The sequence below is a fragment of the Diceros bicornis genome, chromosome 13, assembly GCF_020826845.1.
Source record: "Diceros bicornis minor isolate mBicDic1 chromosome 13, mDicBic1.mat.cur, whole genome shotgun sequence".
Lineage (NCBI taxonomy): Eukaryota > Metazoa > Chordata > Mammalia > Perissodactyla > Rhinocerotidae > Diceros > Diceros bicornis.
In genome coordinates, this window is record NC_080752.1 from 7,713,493 (window position 1) to 7,732,044 (window position 18,552).

Here is an 18,552-nt window from a genome sequence, read left to right on the forward strand (position 1 = left end):
ATAAGGCAAAAAGCTCAGTCTGTTTCTAGGGCAGGGACTCCCAAGATTTCTCCTCTAAACCCATCCTCTCACCTGTCTATTTGCTTCCATGTAGAGTCCCAGGGTGCTCACTCGAGAGCAGAGCCCCTCTTTCATGATGTGGACATAACAGCGCACCTGTGACCTGGATAAGTCTTCCCATCTGTCTTCTTGACAGGCATTCCAGCAGGCATCATAGGGAGCAAAGGTCAGTGTATTGGCTTCTTTTATAAAACTGTAAATATCTTCAGAACAAACATGCAAACAGAGCAAGTGAATGAGAGAAAGATGCAAGAGGGAATATATACTCAATCAAATTTTGAAAGAGGGTACAGCTCACACCTCTAGCCCTGGAACTCACTCATGCAACATGGACCCTGGGGAAATCCCACTAAAACCTGAAAGACTAAGTCAAATGAAAAGAGGCAATGTGCTTTCCTGTACGTTTGAAATATTGTATGATAGAAAAATGTTTAAAAAGAGGTCAAAGCAAGTTTGACTAATAATCAAGTACAACTAGGGAACAAAAGCAAGTGTCCAGACTTTACTGACCAGCGATGTTGGCTTTGTCTTGCTAGCCTCTATTACCATATCTAGCAGTTGTGTTATGACAGAAATAGCACAGGATTTGGAGCCAGAGTACCTGGGTCCAGTTTTTCAAATCTTGCAACGATCATTTGAGATCTTTTATGATAAGAAAACTGGGGCTCAGAAGACTGAGTAACCTGCCCCAGGTCACAGAGTTAATAAGAGGCAGAGTCAGATTTCAAAGCCAGGTCTGTCTGACGTCAAGTCCTGTAATCTTAGCCATCATACTATACTGTCTCCGTTCATTCATTTGATAAATATTTTTTTGGAACATCTACTATGAGCTCAGGACTAGGCCAGGGACTAGGCAGGGATATGAGCGCAAACAAGACAGACCTTGCCCCTACATCCTGGAAAGGAGATAGTCTGGTTGGCCTCTGGTTGGACTGTAATTGTACACTTCTTCATCTTTCTTCCCTTGACAGAAGAGGCTGAGTTTAGTCAGGAGAGGGGTTGCCCAGAGCCTGAAGAACAAGGTGGGCACCAACTGAGAAGTGGTGGGCAGAGCTTAAAGTCAAAATTGTCTAGTGAGGAACACAGCTAAACCAGAGATGTGAACCAGAGAACGGACCTGAAGCATGATTAGCCTGTCCCTGAAGAGCACGGTAACAGAGTCTGCTTGAGCAAGCTTACCCAGAACTCAGGGAGTGGCGTCACCTAAACTATTTTGCCTGTTGGCTAGAGAAGAATCTGCTGCCTTGAGACAGGCATCTTGGGCTGGACTAAGCTGCCCAGCCACTCTCTCCAAAGCGCTGCTTACTGTCTTACTGCACCAACCCAAGCACTGACCTAAGGACTTCGGCTCCTTTTTCTTTAGATCCTCCTCTTTTTCTTCTCGTCCTTGTTGTGAGGAAGCTGAGGAGAACTGTTTTCTTACTAGGTATGGAATTAGTTCACTTCGGATGGAAGTGATTGACCTAGGAAGAAAGAGTGGTCAAATATGAGAAATCTAACTATCTAGATCCTATTGGGATCAAAAACTCCGTGCAGGCAAGGAAAAGCCCAATTCCTTCCTGTTATGCCACCTTGGGACTGACAGAGATCAAAAGTGGAATGGACTTGGCAGTTCTGGAGAAGCAGAGCATCTAAGTTTTCCATCAGCTTCAGGCTGGAGGTGGGAGGGTAGTGTACTGAATCTGAGAATCCCTTCCCCTGGTTTATGCAGAAAATAGTCTTTCACCAAAGTCCCATCTACATGGTGTGCATGTGTACGTGTTTTGTTTGTTGTTTGTGTGTGTGTATTTTAACATGGTACCTTGACTCTTAACTGGCAATAACTCACAAGAAGGCAGAATGCTCTGGTCTTTTGAAAAAAGTTGTTTTAAAAACATTTAAAAGTTTTCTCCATAAAGGCCTTGAATATCGTCTGTTAGATTAATCCTAAGAATCATATTTTTTGTTGGTACTATAAATGGTGTCTTTTAAACATTATTTTGTTCTGGTTGTTGGTTTATAGAAATTCAATTTACTCTGTATTTTGATCTTGTGGCCAATTGCCTTGCAAAATAATCTTATTAATTCTAAAAATTTATCTGTAGATTCTGACAATCATATCAACTATGAAAACACCAATTTTCCTTCTTCCTTTCCAATTCCTGTATCTTTTATTTATAAATTTCATTGTTCTTACCATATTGGCTAAGACTTCACATACAATGCTGAATAGAAGCACTGATAACAGTCATCCTTACTTGTTCTTTTTTTTTTTTTTTTATAATTTTTATTTATTTATTTTTTCCCCCAAAGCCCCAGTAGATAGTTGTATGTCATAGCTGTACATCCTTCTAGTTGCTGTACGTGGGACGCGGCCTCAGCATGGCCGGAGAAGCAGGGTGTCGGTGCGCGCCCGGGATCCGAACCCGGTCCGCCAGCAGCGGTGCGTGCGCACTTAACCGCTGAGCCACGGGGCCGGCCCCATCCTTACTTGTTCTTGATTTTAAAGGGAATTCTAATATTTTATCATTTAGACTGATAACTGTTGTATGTTTTTTTTTTCTTTTCATCATCAACGCTAACCTTTATTGATTGCCTTCTACGTGTAGATATTGGGTTTCATGCTTTATAGGCAGTAGTTGGCATATGTTACAAGTTTTTGTTGATACCCTTCATCAGGTTAAGGAAGTTCTCTTTTATTCCTAACTTGCTAAGAGCTTTCATCAATGAACGGGTATTAAATTGAAAAAAAAAATTTTTTTCATGTATGGAGATCATATTTTTTCTCCTTTAATCTGTTACGGTGATGAATTACATATTTCTTATTTTCTAATAATAACAGCTGTATTATAGACAGATGGTATACATGATTTCTGCTCTATACTCCTTCATACTAGAGAAATTATGGGTGATTCTTTTCTTCTTTATGCAAATCATCAAATTTTACCATTTTAGGCCATTTTTTTTTTGTTCTTTTTTTGGTGAGGAAGATCAGCCCTGAGCTAACGTCCATGCCAATCTTCCTCTTTTTGCTTAGGAAGATTGGCCCTGGGCTAACATCCATGCCCATCTTCCTCTACTTTACATGGGACACCACCACAGCATGGCCTGACAAGCAGTGCATTGGTGCACACCCGGGATCCGAACCTGGGTCGCCAGCAGTGGAGTGCACGCACTCAACCGCCATGCCACGGGGCGGCCTCATTTTTTAGGCCATTCTTAAGTTTGTTATCTCTTATTTTTTCTTAGCTTCTATGGTACTACTCTCCTGGTTTGATTCAGATTCTGCAAATTGAAAATCCATTCTTTTTCTTTTTTTTTTTTTTGTGAGGAAGATTAGCCCTGAGCTAACATCTGTTGCCAATCTTTCTCTTTTTGCTGAGTAAGATTGGCCCTGGGCTAACACTGGTGCCCATCTTCCTCTACTTTATATGGGATGCTGCCACAAGACAAGTGGTGCATCGGTCTGCGCCCAGGATCCGAACCTGTGAATACCAGGCCACTGCAGCGGAGTGCGCACACTTACCTGCTACGCCACCAGCTGGCCCCTAAAATCCATTCTGATGACTAAGTACTTCCCATGCAGATTTCATCCTCCCACCTACTTAAGAGTGGGCTCCCTCACATTACAACAGTTGTACTTATTTACCAATGTCTATCAAAGAATTCCCACAACAAAGTTAACTTCAGTTTACTCTCATGTAATCAGATTGGTCTAGGACAGCACTTACAGAAAATCAGATCAAAGATCAATGTGTAGAAGAATTTCCGGAAGGTAAAGAAATTCCTGCACTATTTTTACATCACTCAGATATAAGCAGTCAGTACTCTTGGCCAAGAACTTTGGAGCTCTCCTTCATTTGGCTTTTTTGGGTCCCAGGAGGCATGGTGCTTCCTGGTGGATATCAAGACAGGATATTGGGTCTAAATGACCAGGAATCTGTAACAGGGGAAGGGACCTGATCCTTAGTACAGTGAGTATGCTTTTGATTTATACTTAGCAAAGGAAATGAAAGTGTAACCACAGGCCCATTTAGAGCCAGTTCAAACAGACCCCATCTCTTATCAACAAAGTGATTAAGGATCGTCTTTCAGAAAAACTGCAAAGTCACGTAGCCAGGGCATGCACAAGGGAAGAAATCGTGACCTGAAACGACCTCTGAACCAAAGATCCTACTTCTATGGAACCCAAGGACCAGGACGTCACCAGAACTTGAAAGCCGGACTCTTATCGGAAGTGAGGGGTCCCTCATTCAGGAAGATCTGGTGTTAAAATTCCTTCCCAACTTCATCGTAAATGTTTAGAACCTTACCGTAAATCCCTGAAGCCCACCAATCAAAACCTGTCCCACCAGCATTTCCGCACCCCAAGCCTGTTCTCCCTAACTTCTTAAATTTTCTCCCAAATCCTGAATCGGGGGGCCACCCGGTGGTGCAAGTGGTTAAGTGAGCCTGCTCTGCTGGGCAGCCCGGGGCTCCCCGGTTCAGATCCCGGGCATGCACCGATGCACCGCTTGGCAGGCCATGCTGTGGTGGCGTCCCATATAAAGTGGAGGAAGATGGGCACGGATGTTGGCCCAGGGCCAGTCTTCCTCAGCAAAAAAAAAAAAAGGAGGATTGGCAGATGTTAGCACAGGGCTGATCTTCCTCACAAAAAAAAAAAAATCCTCAATTGGAGAGACAGATCTGAGGGCCACGCCCCCTGTCTCTCTGGAGATCAATCTTGCAGAATAAAGCTGATTTCTCCCCTCAAAGGCTGGTGCCATAATTAATTAGCTTATTTATGTGCATCGGGCAGAGAACCCCAATTTTGTGCAGTAACAAAAGCACAGAGGGGTGAGAGACTAGCACATGATTTTTGGTTTTCTCTCTTACACTGTGACCTTATTGGAATTTTAAATCAGTACTTAATTTATTTAGCATTTACCAAGCATTTATTAATATGCCAGTCACTGTGCTAGGCCTTAGAAATATACTGTTTCTGACTTCAAAGAATTCATAATCCAGTGGGCAGTAGCCTGATTATGGATTTAAGGAGAAGGGTAGAAGGAGATGAGGCTGATTTAGGTAGGGGAGGAAGCCAGATCATGGAAGCATTCTGTGGCAGTCTACAATGGCTGAACTGAGAAGCCAGTGGTAGTTTTTAAGCAAGAAAGTGACATGATCAGTTCTATTTCTTAGTAAGGTAATTCTAGGAACAATGGAAATAGGCCTGGAAAAAGCAGAACGAAGAAGAAGACCTGGAACTGAAGACAGGGAGACCAGTTACAAGACTCTGAGAGATGAGATAATGTGGCTTGAGAGAGCGGTTAATGTATAAGCAGCCAGATAAACCCGACCACCGCTGCATACCTCCCACCCCCTTCCCCAGCTCCCATTCAAAGAAGCTCTGCAGGCTGACACAGGACCATACAGATGGAGTGTAGGTAGGAAGGCAAGACAGAGGCGGAAGCTGAGCAAAATTGTGAACACCGGAGCTACACAACTCATGGTTTTTGTCATTTTTAAAGGATCAAATCAAACATCTTTGAAAAATTCTATGTAAGCTGGAAGCTCTTGTATTGAATTTCTTTTTTTTTTTTTTTTTTTTTTGTGAGGAGATCAGCCCTGTGCTAACATCTGCCAATCCTCCTCTTTTTTTGCTGAGGAAGACTGACCCTAGGCTAACGTCCATGCCCATCTTCCTCCACTTTATATGGGACGCCACCACAGCATGGCTTGCCAAGTGGTGCATCGGTGTGCGCCCGGGATCCAAACCGGTGAACCCCGGGCCTCCGCAGCAGAGCATGTGCACCTAACTGCTTGCGCCACCAGGCCGGTCCCTCTTGTATTGAATTTCAATGTGATTTTTCTCATGATTTGACGGAGATTAAAAATTTCCATATGAATACAAAGAATGAAACAACACATACTCTTAGCTCTTTTTCTCCCCTCTTACTGCGCCAAACCAGTGTGGATAGCAAATGTTTGCTGGCCCCCTCTGGTGGAAAACCAGTCAGTTCCCTTTGAAGAAATGCCAAAGCATGGACAGCTGGGGGATTTCAGAGCCATTATATTTACATTATGGGCCAAAAAGAACTGTCACAGCAAGGGGCAAGCAAACCAGCCGTGGCACACAGCCCCTTCAGGCAGAGCCCTTTAAGGAGATCAGACAGTAATTTGAAGAGGGGACATTAAGCAGTCCTGCCAGGTCCCACCCGCCTCTACTGGCACTCAGCATCAGGTCAATTCCTATAATGCAGTTGGATGGAAGACAAAATTACTCTTCCTGCTTCCTAGTCAAAGTAGAGGCAGCTCAATGTCACGCAAAGTAGGACAGGCCACTGTGAACCGCTGTGAACATCATGACCTTGGGGCTGAAGACTAGCAGCTGGAACCAGTGCCCCGGGCCTGGGCAAGCTCACTTTCTCGCTTCCCTCTTATCATAGCCTTCCCAGAAACACCGGCCTCATCTCATAAAATTAAAAGCTCCTCAGAAATAAGAAGCCAGCCCTGGCTGTCTAGGGGTTAGGATTAAGCACTATCATTGTGGTGGCCAGGGTTCATTTCCGGTCAGGGAACCATACCACCTGTTGTCTGTTGTTTGTCATACTGTAGTGGCTGTGTGCTGCTGTGATGCTGAAAGCTACGCTACTGGTATTTCAAATACTAGCAGGGTCACCCATGGTGGACAGGTTTCAGTGGAGCTTCCAGACTAGGAAGAAGGACATGGCTAACCACTTCGGAAAAGACTAGCCATGAAACCCTATGAACAGTAGTGGAGCACTGTCTAAGCGTGGAAGATGAGAGGATGGTACAAAAAAGACTGGGAGGGTTCTGCTCTGCTGCACACAGGGGTCACTAAGAGTCAGAATCGACTGGAAGGCAGTAACAACAACAACAAAGAAGAAAGCACAAAGGAGAACAACACATTTGATGACTAACTGTAAACAAACAACTCCACCAAATTAAAAAGACAATTGTTACAAATAGGACAAAGGATTAATATCTTTAATAGATAAATAGATATAAATGTTTAAAACATATAAAAATATTTTAAAAGAGATAAAAATTAAGACAAGAGGCGGAAAAGTCAAGATGGCGGTGTAAGCAGACTCTGAACTCAGCTCCTCCCACGGACACAACCAATTTACAACTACTCGTGGAAAAATTACCCCTGAGAGAGAACCGAAAACTGGATAAGAGGAACTCCTGCAACAAAGAACAATCCTAATTGAGGTGGAAGAGGCAGAAACCCCCTTCTGGAGAGGAAAAACGCCGCCTTCACAAGCTGCAGTGCCTCACGGCTGCTGGGGAGCAGCCCACAGGTACGCAGCCCTCCCTGGAGGAGTGGGACCCTGAGCCGGGAGCACCCCTGCTGTGGGCATTTTGTGGACCCAGCACAATTGAGACAAGTGGCATAATATCTGACTTTGCCTGCTATTAAAACATTGGGGAGTACCCCCAGAAAAGCTGGTTCACAAAGAAATAAAAACCAGCTCTTAAAGGGCCCACGCGCACACTCACCCGATTCAGAAAGCCAACCTAAAATCACCAGAAAGAAAGGTGCACAGTGCTTTGGTGAAAAGAGACTCACCTGATAGGCTCTGAGTGCATTGCAGTGAGAGGTGGGACCTCTCCAGGGACTGGGACATTGGCGGCGGCCATTGTTGTGGCCTGGTGTGGGTGTGCTGACACAGATGCCATTGGAGTTCTCCTTGGGGCCTGCTAGCCCAGGTCTGCCCCACTCACTAGAGCACCGATTTAATCCAGCTCAGCCAGGGCAGGCAGCCCACCCTAGAGCCTGGCCCACCCAACAATAAGCCCTCAGGCAACTTGTGGGCCTGCATAGATTGGTGACTGGATTCTCTGCAGCCTGGCGACTGAGCCCACTTCATTGGGGCAGGGCGTGCACAAGGAGCGGGTGGAGAGTGTGGGGCGGTGGTGGAGTGTGTGGGGCTCCCACCGTGGAGAGACTGGGTCCACTTCAGGAGGTCGGGTCCACTTCAGGAGGTCATGGCGCGCACACGGGGCAGGACTGTGTTGACTGTGTGTGTGCGGACCTGTGGGTGGCAGGGCTTGTCAGCTGCAGAAGACTTGTGCTTCTCAAAGACCCACATAGGGGGTTTGCCCCACCTTCCAAAGCCTGAAACAATTGGGTGCTCCTGTGCCTGAGGCCAGCCACACCCAGCTGCAATCCTCAGAGAGCTGACAAGAGACCTAAAGGCTGGAGGCTTATAGCATTTGTAAGCCCCTGAGCCTAACAACCTGCCACGCTGGGGGCCTACTTACTTAAAAGAAATACTGAAACACAAATGTGGTATTAGAACTTGCAGCCAACTGTGCTGGGGCTCCCCACACCCGATACAGAGACTGAAGGGCCCACAACAACTACAAGCAGCTGAGCATTACAACAGCTGGCCAGGAGCATAACTTGGCCTCCCTGGGCGCCTACAGGGAGAGCAAACAGGCGACAACAGAAGGACACACGTAGCCCACATAAGGGTCACTGACCCCTGGAACATTAAGAACTGAGGGAAGCACACTGCAGGCCTCCTAAGGCATCACTTATATAAGGTCACCTATCCAAGAGCGGGAGACGTAGCTGACCTACCTAATATGTAGACACAAGCACAGGGAAAGAGGCAAAATGAGGAGGCAAAGGAATACATTCCAAGTAAGGGAACAGGACAAAACCCCAGAAAAGGAACTAAGTGAAACAGAAATGAGCAACCTACCCGACAGAGAGTTCAAACAAAGAGTGTTAAGGATGCTCAGTGACCTGGGGAGAAGAATACATGAACTCAGTGAGAATGTGAACAAAGAAATGGAAGATATAAAAAAGAACCAATCAGAAATGAAGAATACAATACTGGAAATGAAAAATTCACTAGAGGGACTCAAAAGCAGAGTAGAGGATACAGAAGAACAGATCTGCGAGCTGGACGAATGACTAGAAGAAATTAGCCAAGCTGAACAGGTAAAATTTTGAGCAAAGAATTAAAAAGAGTGAGGACAGTCTAAGGGACCTCTGGGACAACATCAAGTGCACTAACATCCGTGTTATAGGTGTCCCGGAAGGAGAAGAGCGAGATGAAGGGGCAGAGAATCTAGTTGAAGAAATAATAGATGAAAACTTCCCTAACCTAAGGAAGGAAACAGACATCAGGTACAGGAAGCACAGAGAGCCCTAAACAAGATAAACCCAAAGAGGCCCACACCAAGACACATCGTAATCAAAATGTCCAGAATTAAAGAGAGCATTCTAAAAGCCACAAGAGAAAGACAAGTTACATACAAAGGAAACCCCATAAGGCTATCAGCTGACTTCTCAGCAGAAACCTTACGGGCTAGAAGAGAGTGGCATGATATATTTAAAGTGCTAAAAGGAAAAAACTTACAGCCAAGAATACTCTACCCAGCAAGGTTATCATTCAAAATGGAAGGAGAGATCAAAAATTTCCCAGACAAGCAAAAATTAAAGGAGTTTGTCACCAAGAAACCAGTGCTACAAGAAATGTTACAGGGACTGATTTAAGGGGAAAAGAGAAGACCACAAATAGGAAACATTATCTATTTCCATGATAAGAGGGTAATGGATACAAATGCACAAAACATAAAATGAGGGAGGAGGGGAGTTAAAAAGTAGAGCTTTCAGACACAGGTCAAACTAAAGAGACCATCAATTCTGTATAGAAGGAGAAAGGAACAGAGAAGGACTACTAAAACACTGAGAAAAAAAAAAGTTAAAAAATGGCAGTAAGTACATACTTATCAATAGCTACTTTAAACGTCAATGGACTAAATGCTCCAATTAAAAGGCATAAGGTGGCTCATTGGATAAAAAAACAAGACCCATATATATGCTGCATACAAGAGACACACTTCAGACCTAAAGACACTCACAAACTGAAAGTGAAGGGATGGAAAAAGATACTCCACGCAAATGGCAATGAAAAGAAAGCTGGGGTAGCAATACTCATATCAGACAAAATAAACTTTAAAACAAAAACTGTAAAAAGAGACAAAGAAGGGCATTACATAATGATCAAGGGAACAATCCAACAAGAGGATATAACACTTGTAAATATCTACACACCCAATGTAGGTGCACCTAAATATATAAAGCAATTATTAACAGACATAAAAAGAGAAATAGACAGTAACACAATAATAGTAGGGGACTTTAACACTCCACTTACACCAACGGATAGATCATCCAAACAGAAGATCAATAAGGAAACATTGGCCTTAAATGACACACTAGAACAGATGGACCTAGTAAATATATACAGAGCATTCCATCCAAAAATTGAAGACTATGTGTTCTTTTCAAATGCACACGGAACATTCTCCAGGATTGATCACATATTAGGCCACAAAACAAGTCTCCATAAATTAAGAAGATTGAAATAATACCAAGCATCTTTTCTGACCACAACGGTATGAAACTAGAAATCAATTTTAGGAAGAAAATCAGAAAAGCCACAAATACGTGGAGATTAAATAAAATGCTACCGAACAATGATTGAGTCAATGAAGAAATCAAAGGAGAATTCAAAAAATACCTGGAGACAAATGCAAATGAAAATACGACATGCCAGAATTTATGGGATACAGCAAAAGCGGTTCTAAGAGGGAAGTTTATAGCAATACAGGCCTATCTCAACAAACAAGAAAAATTTCAAATAAACAATCTAACAATGCACCTAAAGGAACTGGAAAAAGAAGAACAAACAAAGCCCAAAATCAGTAGAAGAAGGGAAATATAAAAATCAGAGCAGAAATAAATGAAATAGAGACTAAAAAAACAATAGAAAAAAATCAATAAAACCAAGAGCTGGTTCTTTGAAAAGATCAACAAAATTGACAAACCTTTAGCTAGACTCACCAAGAAAAAAAGAGAGAAGACACAAATAAGTAAAATCAGCAATGAAAGAGGACAAATTACAACAGACACCTCAGAAATACAAAAGATTATAAGGGAATACTATGAAAAGCTATATGCCAACAAATTCGACAATCTGGAAGAAATGGATAAATTCTTACAATCATACAACCTTCCAAAATTGGATCAAGAAGAAATAGAGAATTTGAATAGACCAATCACCAGTAAGGAGATCGAAACAGTAATCAAAAACCTCCCCAAAAATAAAAGTCCAAGACCAGACGGCTTCCCTGGTGAATTCTACCAAACATTCAAAGAAGACTTAATACCTATCCTTCTCAAACTCTTCCAAAAAATTGAGGGGGGGGGAAGCTCCCTAACTCATTCTACGAAGCCGACATTACCCTGATACCAAAACCAGACAAGGACAACACAAAAAAAAGAAAATTACAGGCCAATATCACTGATGAACATCAGTGCAAAAATCCTCAAGAAAATACTACCAAATCGCATACAACAATACGTTAAAAAGATTATACACCATGATCAAGTGGGATTTATTCCAGGTATGCAGGGATGGTTCAACATTCGCAAATCAATCAACATAATACACCACATTAATAAAATGAAGAATAAAAATCACATGATCATCTCAATAGATGCAGAGAAAGCATTTGACACGATACAGCAGCCATTTATGATAAAAACTCTGAATAAAATGGGTATAGAAGGAAAGTAACTCAACATAATAAAGGCCATATATGACAAACCCACAGCTAATATCATCCTCAATGGTGGAAAACTGAAAGCTATCCCTCTAAAAACAGGAACCAGACAAGGATGCCCACTCTCACCACTCCTATTTAACATAGTACTGGAAGTCCCAGCCAGAGCAATCAGGCAAGAAAAAGAAATAAAAGGGATCCAAACTGGAAAAGAAGAAGTGAAACTCTCACTATTTGCAGATGACATGATTTTATATATAGAAGACCCTAAAGAATCCACCAAAAAACTTTTAGAAGTAATAAATGAACACGATAAAGTTGCAGGATACAAAGACAACATACAAAAATCAGTTGCATTTCTATACACTAACAATGAAGTAGCAGAAAGAGAAATTAAGAATACAATCCCATTTACAATTGCAACAAAAATAATAAAATACCTAGGAATAAACTTAACCAAAGAGGTGAAAGATCTGTACACCAAAAACTATAAAACATTGCTGAAAAAAATTGAAGAAGACACAAAGAAATGGAAAGATATTCTGTGCTCTTGGATTGGAAGAATTACCATAGTTAAGAAGTCCATACTTCCTAAAGCAATCCATAGATTCAATGCAATCCCTATCAAAGTTCCAACAACATTTTTCACAGAAATAGAACAAAGAATCCTAAAATTTATATGGAACAACAAAAGACCCCGAATAGCTAAAGGAATCCTGAGCAAAAAGAACAAAGCTGGAGGTATCACACTCCCTGATTTCAAAATATACAACAAAGCTATAGTAACCAAAACAGCATGGTACTGGCACAAAAACAGACACACAGATCAATGGAATAGAATCGAAAGCCCAGAAATAAACCCACACATCTATGGACAGCTAATCTTTGACAAAGGAGCCAAGGACATACAATGGAGAAAAGAAAGTCTCTTCAACAAATGGTGTTGGGAAAACTGGACAGCCACACGCAAAAAATGAAAGTAGACCCTTACCTTGCACCATACACAAAAATTAACTCCAAATGGATTAAAGACTTGAATGTAAGACCTGAAACAATGAAACTTCTAGAAGAAAACATAGGCAGTATGCTCTTCACATCGGTTTTAGCAACATATTTTCAAGTACCATGTCTGACCGGGCAAGAGAAACAATAGAAAAAATAAACAAATGGGACTACATCAAACTAAAAAGCTTCTGCACAGCAAAGGAAACCATCAACAAAACGAAAAGACAACCTAACACTTGGGAGAAGATGTTTGCAAACCATACATGTGATAAGAGGTTAATCTCCAAAATATATAAAGAACTCATGCATCTCAACAACAAAAAAACTAACAACCCAATTAAAAAATGGGCAAAAGACCTAAACAGACATTTCTCCAAAGAAGATATACAGATGGCCAAGAGACACATGAAAAGATGTTTGACATCCTTAACTATCAGGGAAATGCAAATCAAAACTACAATGAGATATCACCTCATGCCCGTCAGAATGGCTATAATTAACAAGACAGGAAACAACATGTGTTGGAGAGGATGTGGAGAGAAAGGAACTCTCATACACTGCTGGTGGGAGTGCAGACTGGTGCAGCCACTATGGAAAACAGTATGGAGATTCCTCAAAAAATTAAGGCTAGAACTACCATATGATCCAGCTATTCCACTGCTGGGTATTTATCCAAAGAACTTGAAACCATCAATGTGTAAAGATACATGCACCCCTGTGTTCATTGCAGCGTTATTCACAATAGCCAAGACTTGGACGCAACCTAAGTGCCCATCAAGGGACGAATGGATAAAGAAGATGTGGTATATATACACAATGGAATACTACTCAGCCATAAGAAACAATGAAATCCAGCCATTTGTGACAACATCGATGGACATTGAGGGTATTATGCAAAGTGAAATAAGTCAGAGGGAGAAGGTCTAATACCATATGATTTCCCTCATTAAGTAGTAGATAATAACAAAACAAACAAACACATAGAGACAGAGATTGGATTGTTGGTTACCAGAGGGGAAGGGGGCAGGGAGGAGGGTGAAAGGGATAATTCGGCACATGTGTGTGGTATGGGTTGTAATCAGTATTTGGGTGGTGAACATGATGTAATCTATGCAGAAATAGAAGTATAATGATGTACACCTGAAATTTATACAATGTTATAAATCAATGTTACTGCAATAAACAAAAAATTAAAAAAATAAATAAATAAATTAAAGCTATTAATAACTAAAAAAAAAGGGCCAGCCCTGTGGCTTAGTGGTTAAGTGCGTGCGCTCCGCTGCTGGCGGCCCAGGTTCGGATCCCGGGCGCACACTGACACACTGCTTCTCCGGCCGTGCTGAGGCCGGGTCCGACATGCAGCAACTAGAAGGATGTGCAGCTATGACATACAACTATCTACTGGGGCTTTGGGGGAAAATAAATAAATAAAATCTTAAAAAAAAAAAATAACTAAAAAAAAAATAAGACAAGATGCACTTTTTCTCCCAATCAAAAATTAGCTGATTTAAAATAATTCTCATTACTGATAAGGGTGCTTTGAGACAGTTACTCTCATACAATGGGAATCGGAGTGTAAACTGCTAAAATCTTTTCTGAAAAGCAATTAGCAATACATAGCAAAGGTCTTGAAGATATTCATATTATCTCACCTGTAATTCTATTTGTATAATTCTATTTCTATAAATCTATCATATCTCACAGTAGTAGAATTATGGGTAATATTTTCTTTTTATATGTTTTGAATTTTCCAAATTTCACAGCCACAGGCCATTCCTTTTGCCTTCTTCCCTTAATTTCTGTGGCATCACTCTCTTGATCTGTTCCTATTTCTGATAGCCCTCCCTCTGTTTCCCCTAAAATATTTGGTGTTTCTCAGGTTTTTCCTTTTCTTAAGATTTTTCTCATGCTATTTGTCTCCCTGAGACAGGCCATCACTTAGTGGATTTTTTGCTGCTGATTCCCAAATGCAGACCCACAGCGAAGACGTCTCTCCTTTATTTTAGTCTTACATTTTCAACTGCCTGATGGATCCCTCCATTTAGATGACACAGGTACCTTAAACTCAATGTCTAAAACTGAACCCATCATCTTTCTCCCAAACCTCCCCCCAACAACACTGGTTATCTTGCTTCGTGACATGAAGATTCATTTAGTCACTCAAGCTAGAAATCTGTAATCATCTTGACGACTCCTTCTTCCTTCACTCCTCACATACAATCAGTCACCAAACACGGCTGATTTTATCTCCTAAATCTCTTTTAAAACTGTCAACTTCTCTCCATTTCTACTATCACCACCTAGTCCAAGCCACTGTCATCATTTGCCTGGATTCCTGCAACTACTTTTAATTGGTCTCTCTCCCTCCAGTCTTACCTCTTGAAATCTATCCTTCATATTATACACAGAATACTCTTTCTAAAGTACAATCTGATCATGTCTCTTCTTCCTTCAATCTACCCTCTTAACACTGTAGCCACAGGGATTTTTCCAAAGTACAAATACGATCTTATCTCCTTAAATTTATTTAAGGCTCAGGATAGTGGCCCGAGACGTAGCATGAGGGAAGTTTCTGGAAATCCGGTAATGTTCTGTTTCTTGACCCGAATAGTAGTTACAAGGGTGTGTTCACTTTGTGAAAATTTATTGAGCCACAAGGCAGCTCTCAAATATCATCTCCCTTTGGAGACCTTTCATAACATTTGTAGGCTCTGTACTCTCATAGCAATGAGAATTATATATACTGTTTTTGAATCCATATCATGTTGAGTTCTATGCTAGGAAATTAATATACATCATCTCAAATTCTTATAGCACTTCTCATGGTAGGTATCATTGTTCTTATTTTATAAGTGAGGAAATCAAGGTTTAGAAAGGTTAATTATTTTGCTTAAGGTTAATACAGCTTTTATAATTGGCAGAGCTGAAACTTACTCCACATCTATCCCAAAGCCCATGATTCTTTCCACTATAACATAATAGCTAGTATCCTGTGTTTACTGCAACCACAGCACTTTCCACAGGATTTATAATTTTCTGCTTACTGCCTTTCTACCAATAAACATGTAGTCAGTGTTAAATAAAAATTTATTTGAATAAACAAATAAATGAATGTGTAAATCATTGAGTGTCATCCCTCTAGGTCAGATAACTGGCAATAATTTCTTTTTCTGATTTTTGGACATAGAAAGTAGAGCCTTCCGGATTTTGAAATGTAATGAACTCTAAATATGTTTCTCTATTAATAATATTACTAGTATTAAAAATCCAACATTTGAAAAAATACATGATTATTAGTTCTGCTTAAGTCTGATATTTTTAGCATTTTGCCTTGATCTAAGATTAGGCCCTATTTGTGGCCAAAAGATTCCAGGGAAAGCCTAAAAAGGATGTCCATGGCAAATGGAAAAATTTAGCTACTTTTGCATTCTGGCTTTTGTTTTTGTAAGCAAATCAAAAGAGACTTAAAATCCTCTGAATGTCTTCTACTTCAAGTCAGTCCTTCAAAATATTAGTTAGGAAAGAAGTAGAAGAGAAAACCTACTTTTATAAAGCTTGGAACTCAAGTCTACAAAACAGAATATTAAAGGTTTGGGTTTTCTTGCCTCTTCTCTCAGCAGAGCTGTAATTTAGGAAGAAAAGGTGATTGTTGAGTTAACCCAATGCTTTGTTTCCAGGCTTTTTTTTTTTTGCCTTCAAAGAAAACAGATATAATCTGGAATAGTAAACAGGAAATTATTTTAGATTAAAAAGTACTGACTTTAAAGCTAGGTATTTGGTATACAGTATTCTGTGATACCGTTTTTTCCTTCTTAGCAAAATACTGAAAGCTTCTATAAATTTTCAATGTTGGTGAATATGGTTTGAGAAAGAAAAACATGTTCCGATCCTACAAGCTGGAGAGACTGCTTAGGCTTAGGTCAATTCAATAAACATTTTGTTTATTCAGATTTACTCACTGAGCAACCAAAATGTGCCAGGTATGTTCTAGACAGTGGGGATATAACAGTGAAACAAAACAGGTAAACCCATGCCCTCAAATGAAGTTGACAGTTTGGTTGCCTTGATATTTACTAAGCATATACTGTGTGTCGCAAGATGAATCAGACAGGATTCTGTCCTCAAGGAGTTCAAAAAAGTCGAAAAGACAGACATGCAAATACTATGTAATAGGATGCGCGTAATAATTGAAGATTATACAAGATCAGAAGAGAGAATAATTAATTATACCTGATGGAGATAAGCACAGAATATTATGGTAGCACAGAGCAAGCGTACCTAATCTAAGTGGAGGTGAAGGGGAAAAAATTGCGAGAAAGCTTCCAACAGGAGTAACATCTAGGCAAGTTTTAGTGGATATTTAGGATTTGTCAGAGAAGCAAGAAAGATAGAAAGGATACCAATGAAACATTATACTTACAGAGAAATTACTTTTAAATCCTCACCAAACTAAACATATCTTTTCTTCTGGTTTTAGATCTTCTAGTTCTGTATGATGCTTCTTCCTATGAGTGCTTTAATTATAATTATTATGCCAGTTTTTAAGTCCTCTTTAAAAAGATTATCTTTCCTACCATAGGCTGGCCCTCTGATGGCATAGGCAAGCTCAACTGAGAGATTCATCTTTAAGGTAACTTTGAGTCAATACAATGTGTTGCTAGGCCTTTGTTCCTTACCCAGCAGACAGGGATTTCCAGAAGTCCCAGAGATCAAAATGAATGTAACTAAAAAGTTAAAGGAGACTACCCTGGTTTAATCTTGGTAGCACCTGCATCTTCAGATGTCAGTATGCGGCCATCACTTAACAGCCCTGGTTAGAAGGTGTATAAGCCACATGTTCTTGGCTTAATTTTGTTCTGTTATTTATGTAAAGGATACATCCTGCAATCTCTAGGACACCTAAGGACAGGAAACCAAGTACAGCCAAGTCAATATGGATGCTTGAACTAAACAGTAAGGAATTAAGGCTCCTGCCTATCTCTCATGGCACTACAAGGTCCCTCATCTCTGCTTCTTATCTCTACTCTGCTTTCCTATGCTTACTCATGGCTTTCTAGCTAGTCTATAACTTCATCTTCCACTGTAGCTTTAGTTATCACTCTGATTCTCATCTTACAGCACGGTTGCTTATTCCCAATTCTTGACTTCACTTATGGGGCATTAGTACTGCAATTGGTAAATACTTGGAATCTGGCAAAGCTGGTCAAATAGGTAATGATGTGGTCAGACTTGCAACTTAGAAAGACCTCTGGTAGTTTTGTGGAGGATACATTGGAAAGGGAGAGCCTGGAGGCAGAAGACTAGCAAGGTGGATGCTATATTAATCCAGTGGAGAGATGATTTGAAGGCTAGCTAAAAGTCTATATTGAAACAGCAAGTAAGTACCTTAGGTTATTGAATTCTGTTCAGTTTTAGTGATGGGTTTTGCCACTAAAGTTAATTTGAACCAGTGATATTAGTTTAGCCCAATAATCCTTCAATCCCTCCCTCCCATCCACTGCTGCTATAGCATCTTTCTAAGGCACAGCAGTCATGACATTTTTGCCGTCTGAAGCGCCTTTTCCCCATTTATTAAGACTGGGGATCTCCAACTCATTTTTTTTCTCTTGTCTCATAATTTTCTCAAGGTTCCAGAGGACAGTGGCATATAAGACTTTGTATTTATCTTGGAATCCTCAGCCCCCAACAAAGTAATCAGAATATACTGGATATTTATTAAATATCTGTTGCTTTGAGTTTTACAAAAATTGTGGTAAGTCCAATTCATTCTTTAAAGCTTTTTAAATCAATTTTTTTGAAATGTAATTTACATATAACAAAATACACCAACTTTATTTTATTTTATTTTTTAAGGATTTATTTATTTATTTATTTTTGTGAGGAAGATCAGCCCTGAACTAACATCCGTGCTAATCC

The 18,552-nt window shown here is 40.6% G+C and overlaps 1 protein-coding gene across 3 annotated transcripts in view; it reads right to left on the minus strand.

Annotated features, from left to right (window-relative positions):
* EIF2B3 (eukaryotic translation initiation factor 2B subunit gamma) overlaps window positions 1–18,552 on the minus strand; it is a 143,110-nt gene that overhangs the window by 26,595 nt on the left and 97,963 nt on the right. For all 3 annotated transcript variants that reach the window (XM_058552232.1, XM_058552233.1, XM_058552231.1), the window contains exons 7-8: window positions 1,396–1,523; window positions 73–263 (exon numbers count right to left, since the gene is read on the minus strand). In XM_058552232.1, the coding sequence (XP_058408215.1) occupies window positions 73–263; window positions 1,396–1,523 (319 nt within the window). The remainder of the gene's footprint in view (window positions 1–72; window positions 264–1,395; window positions 1,524–18,552) is intronic.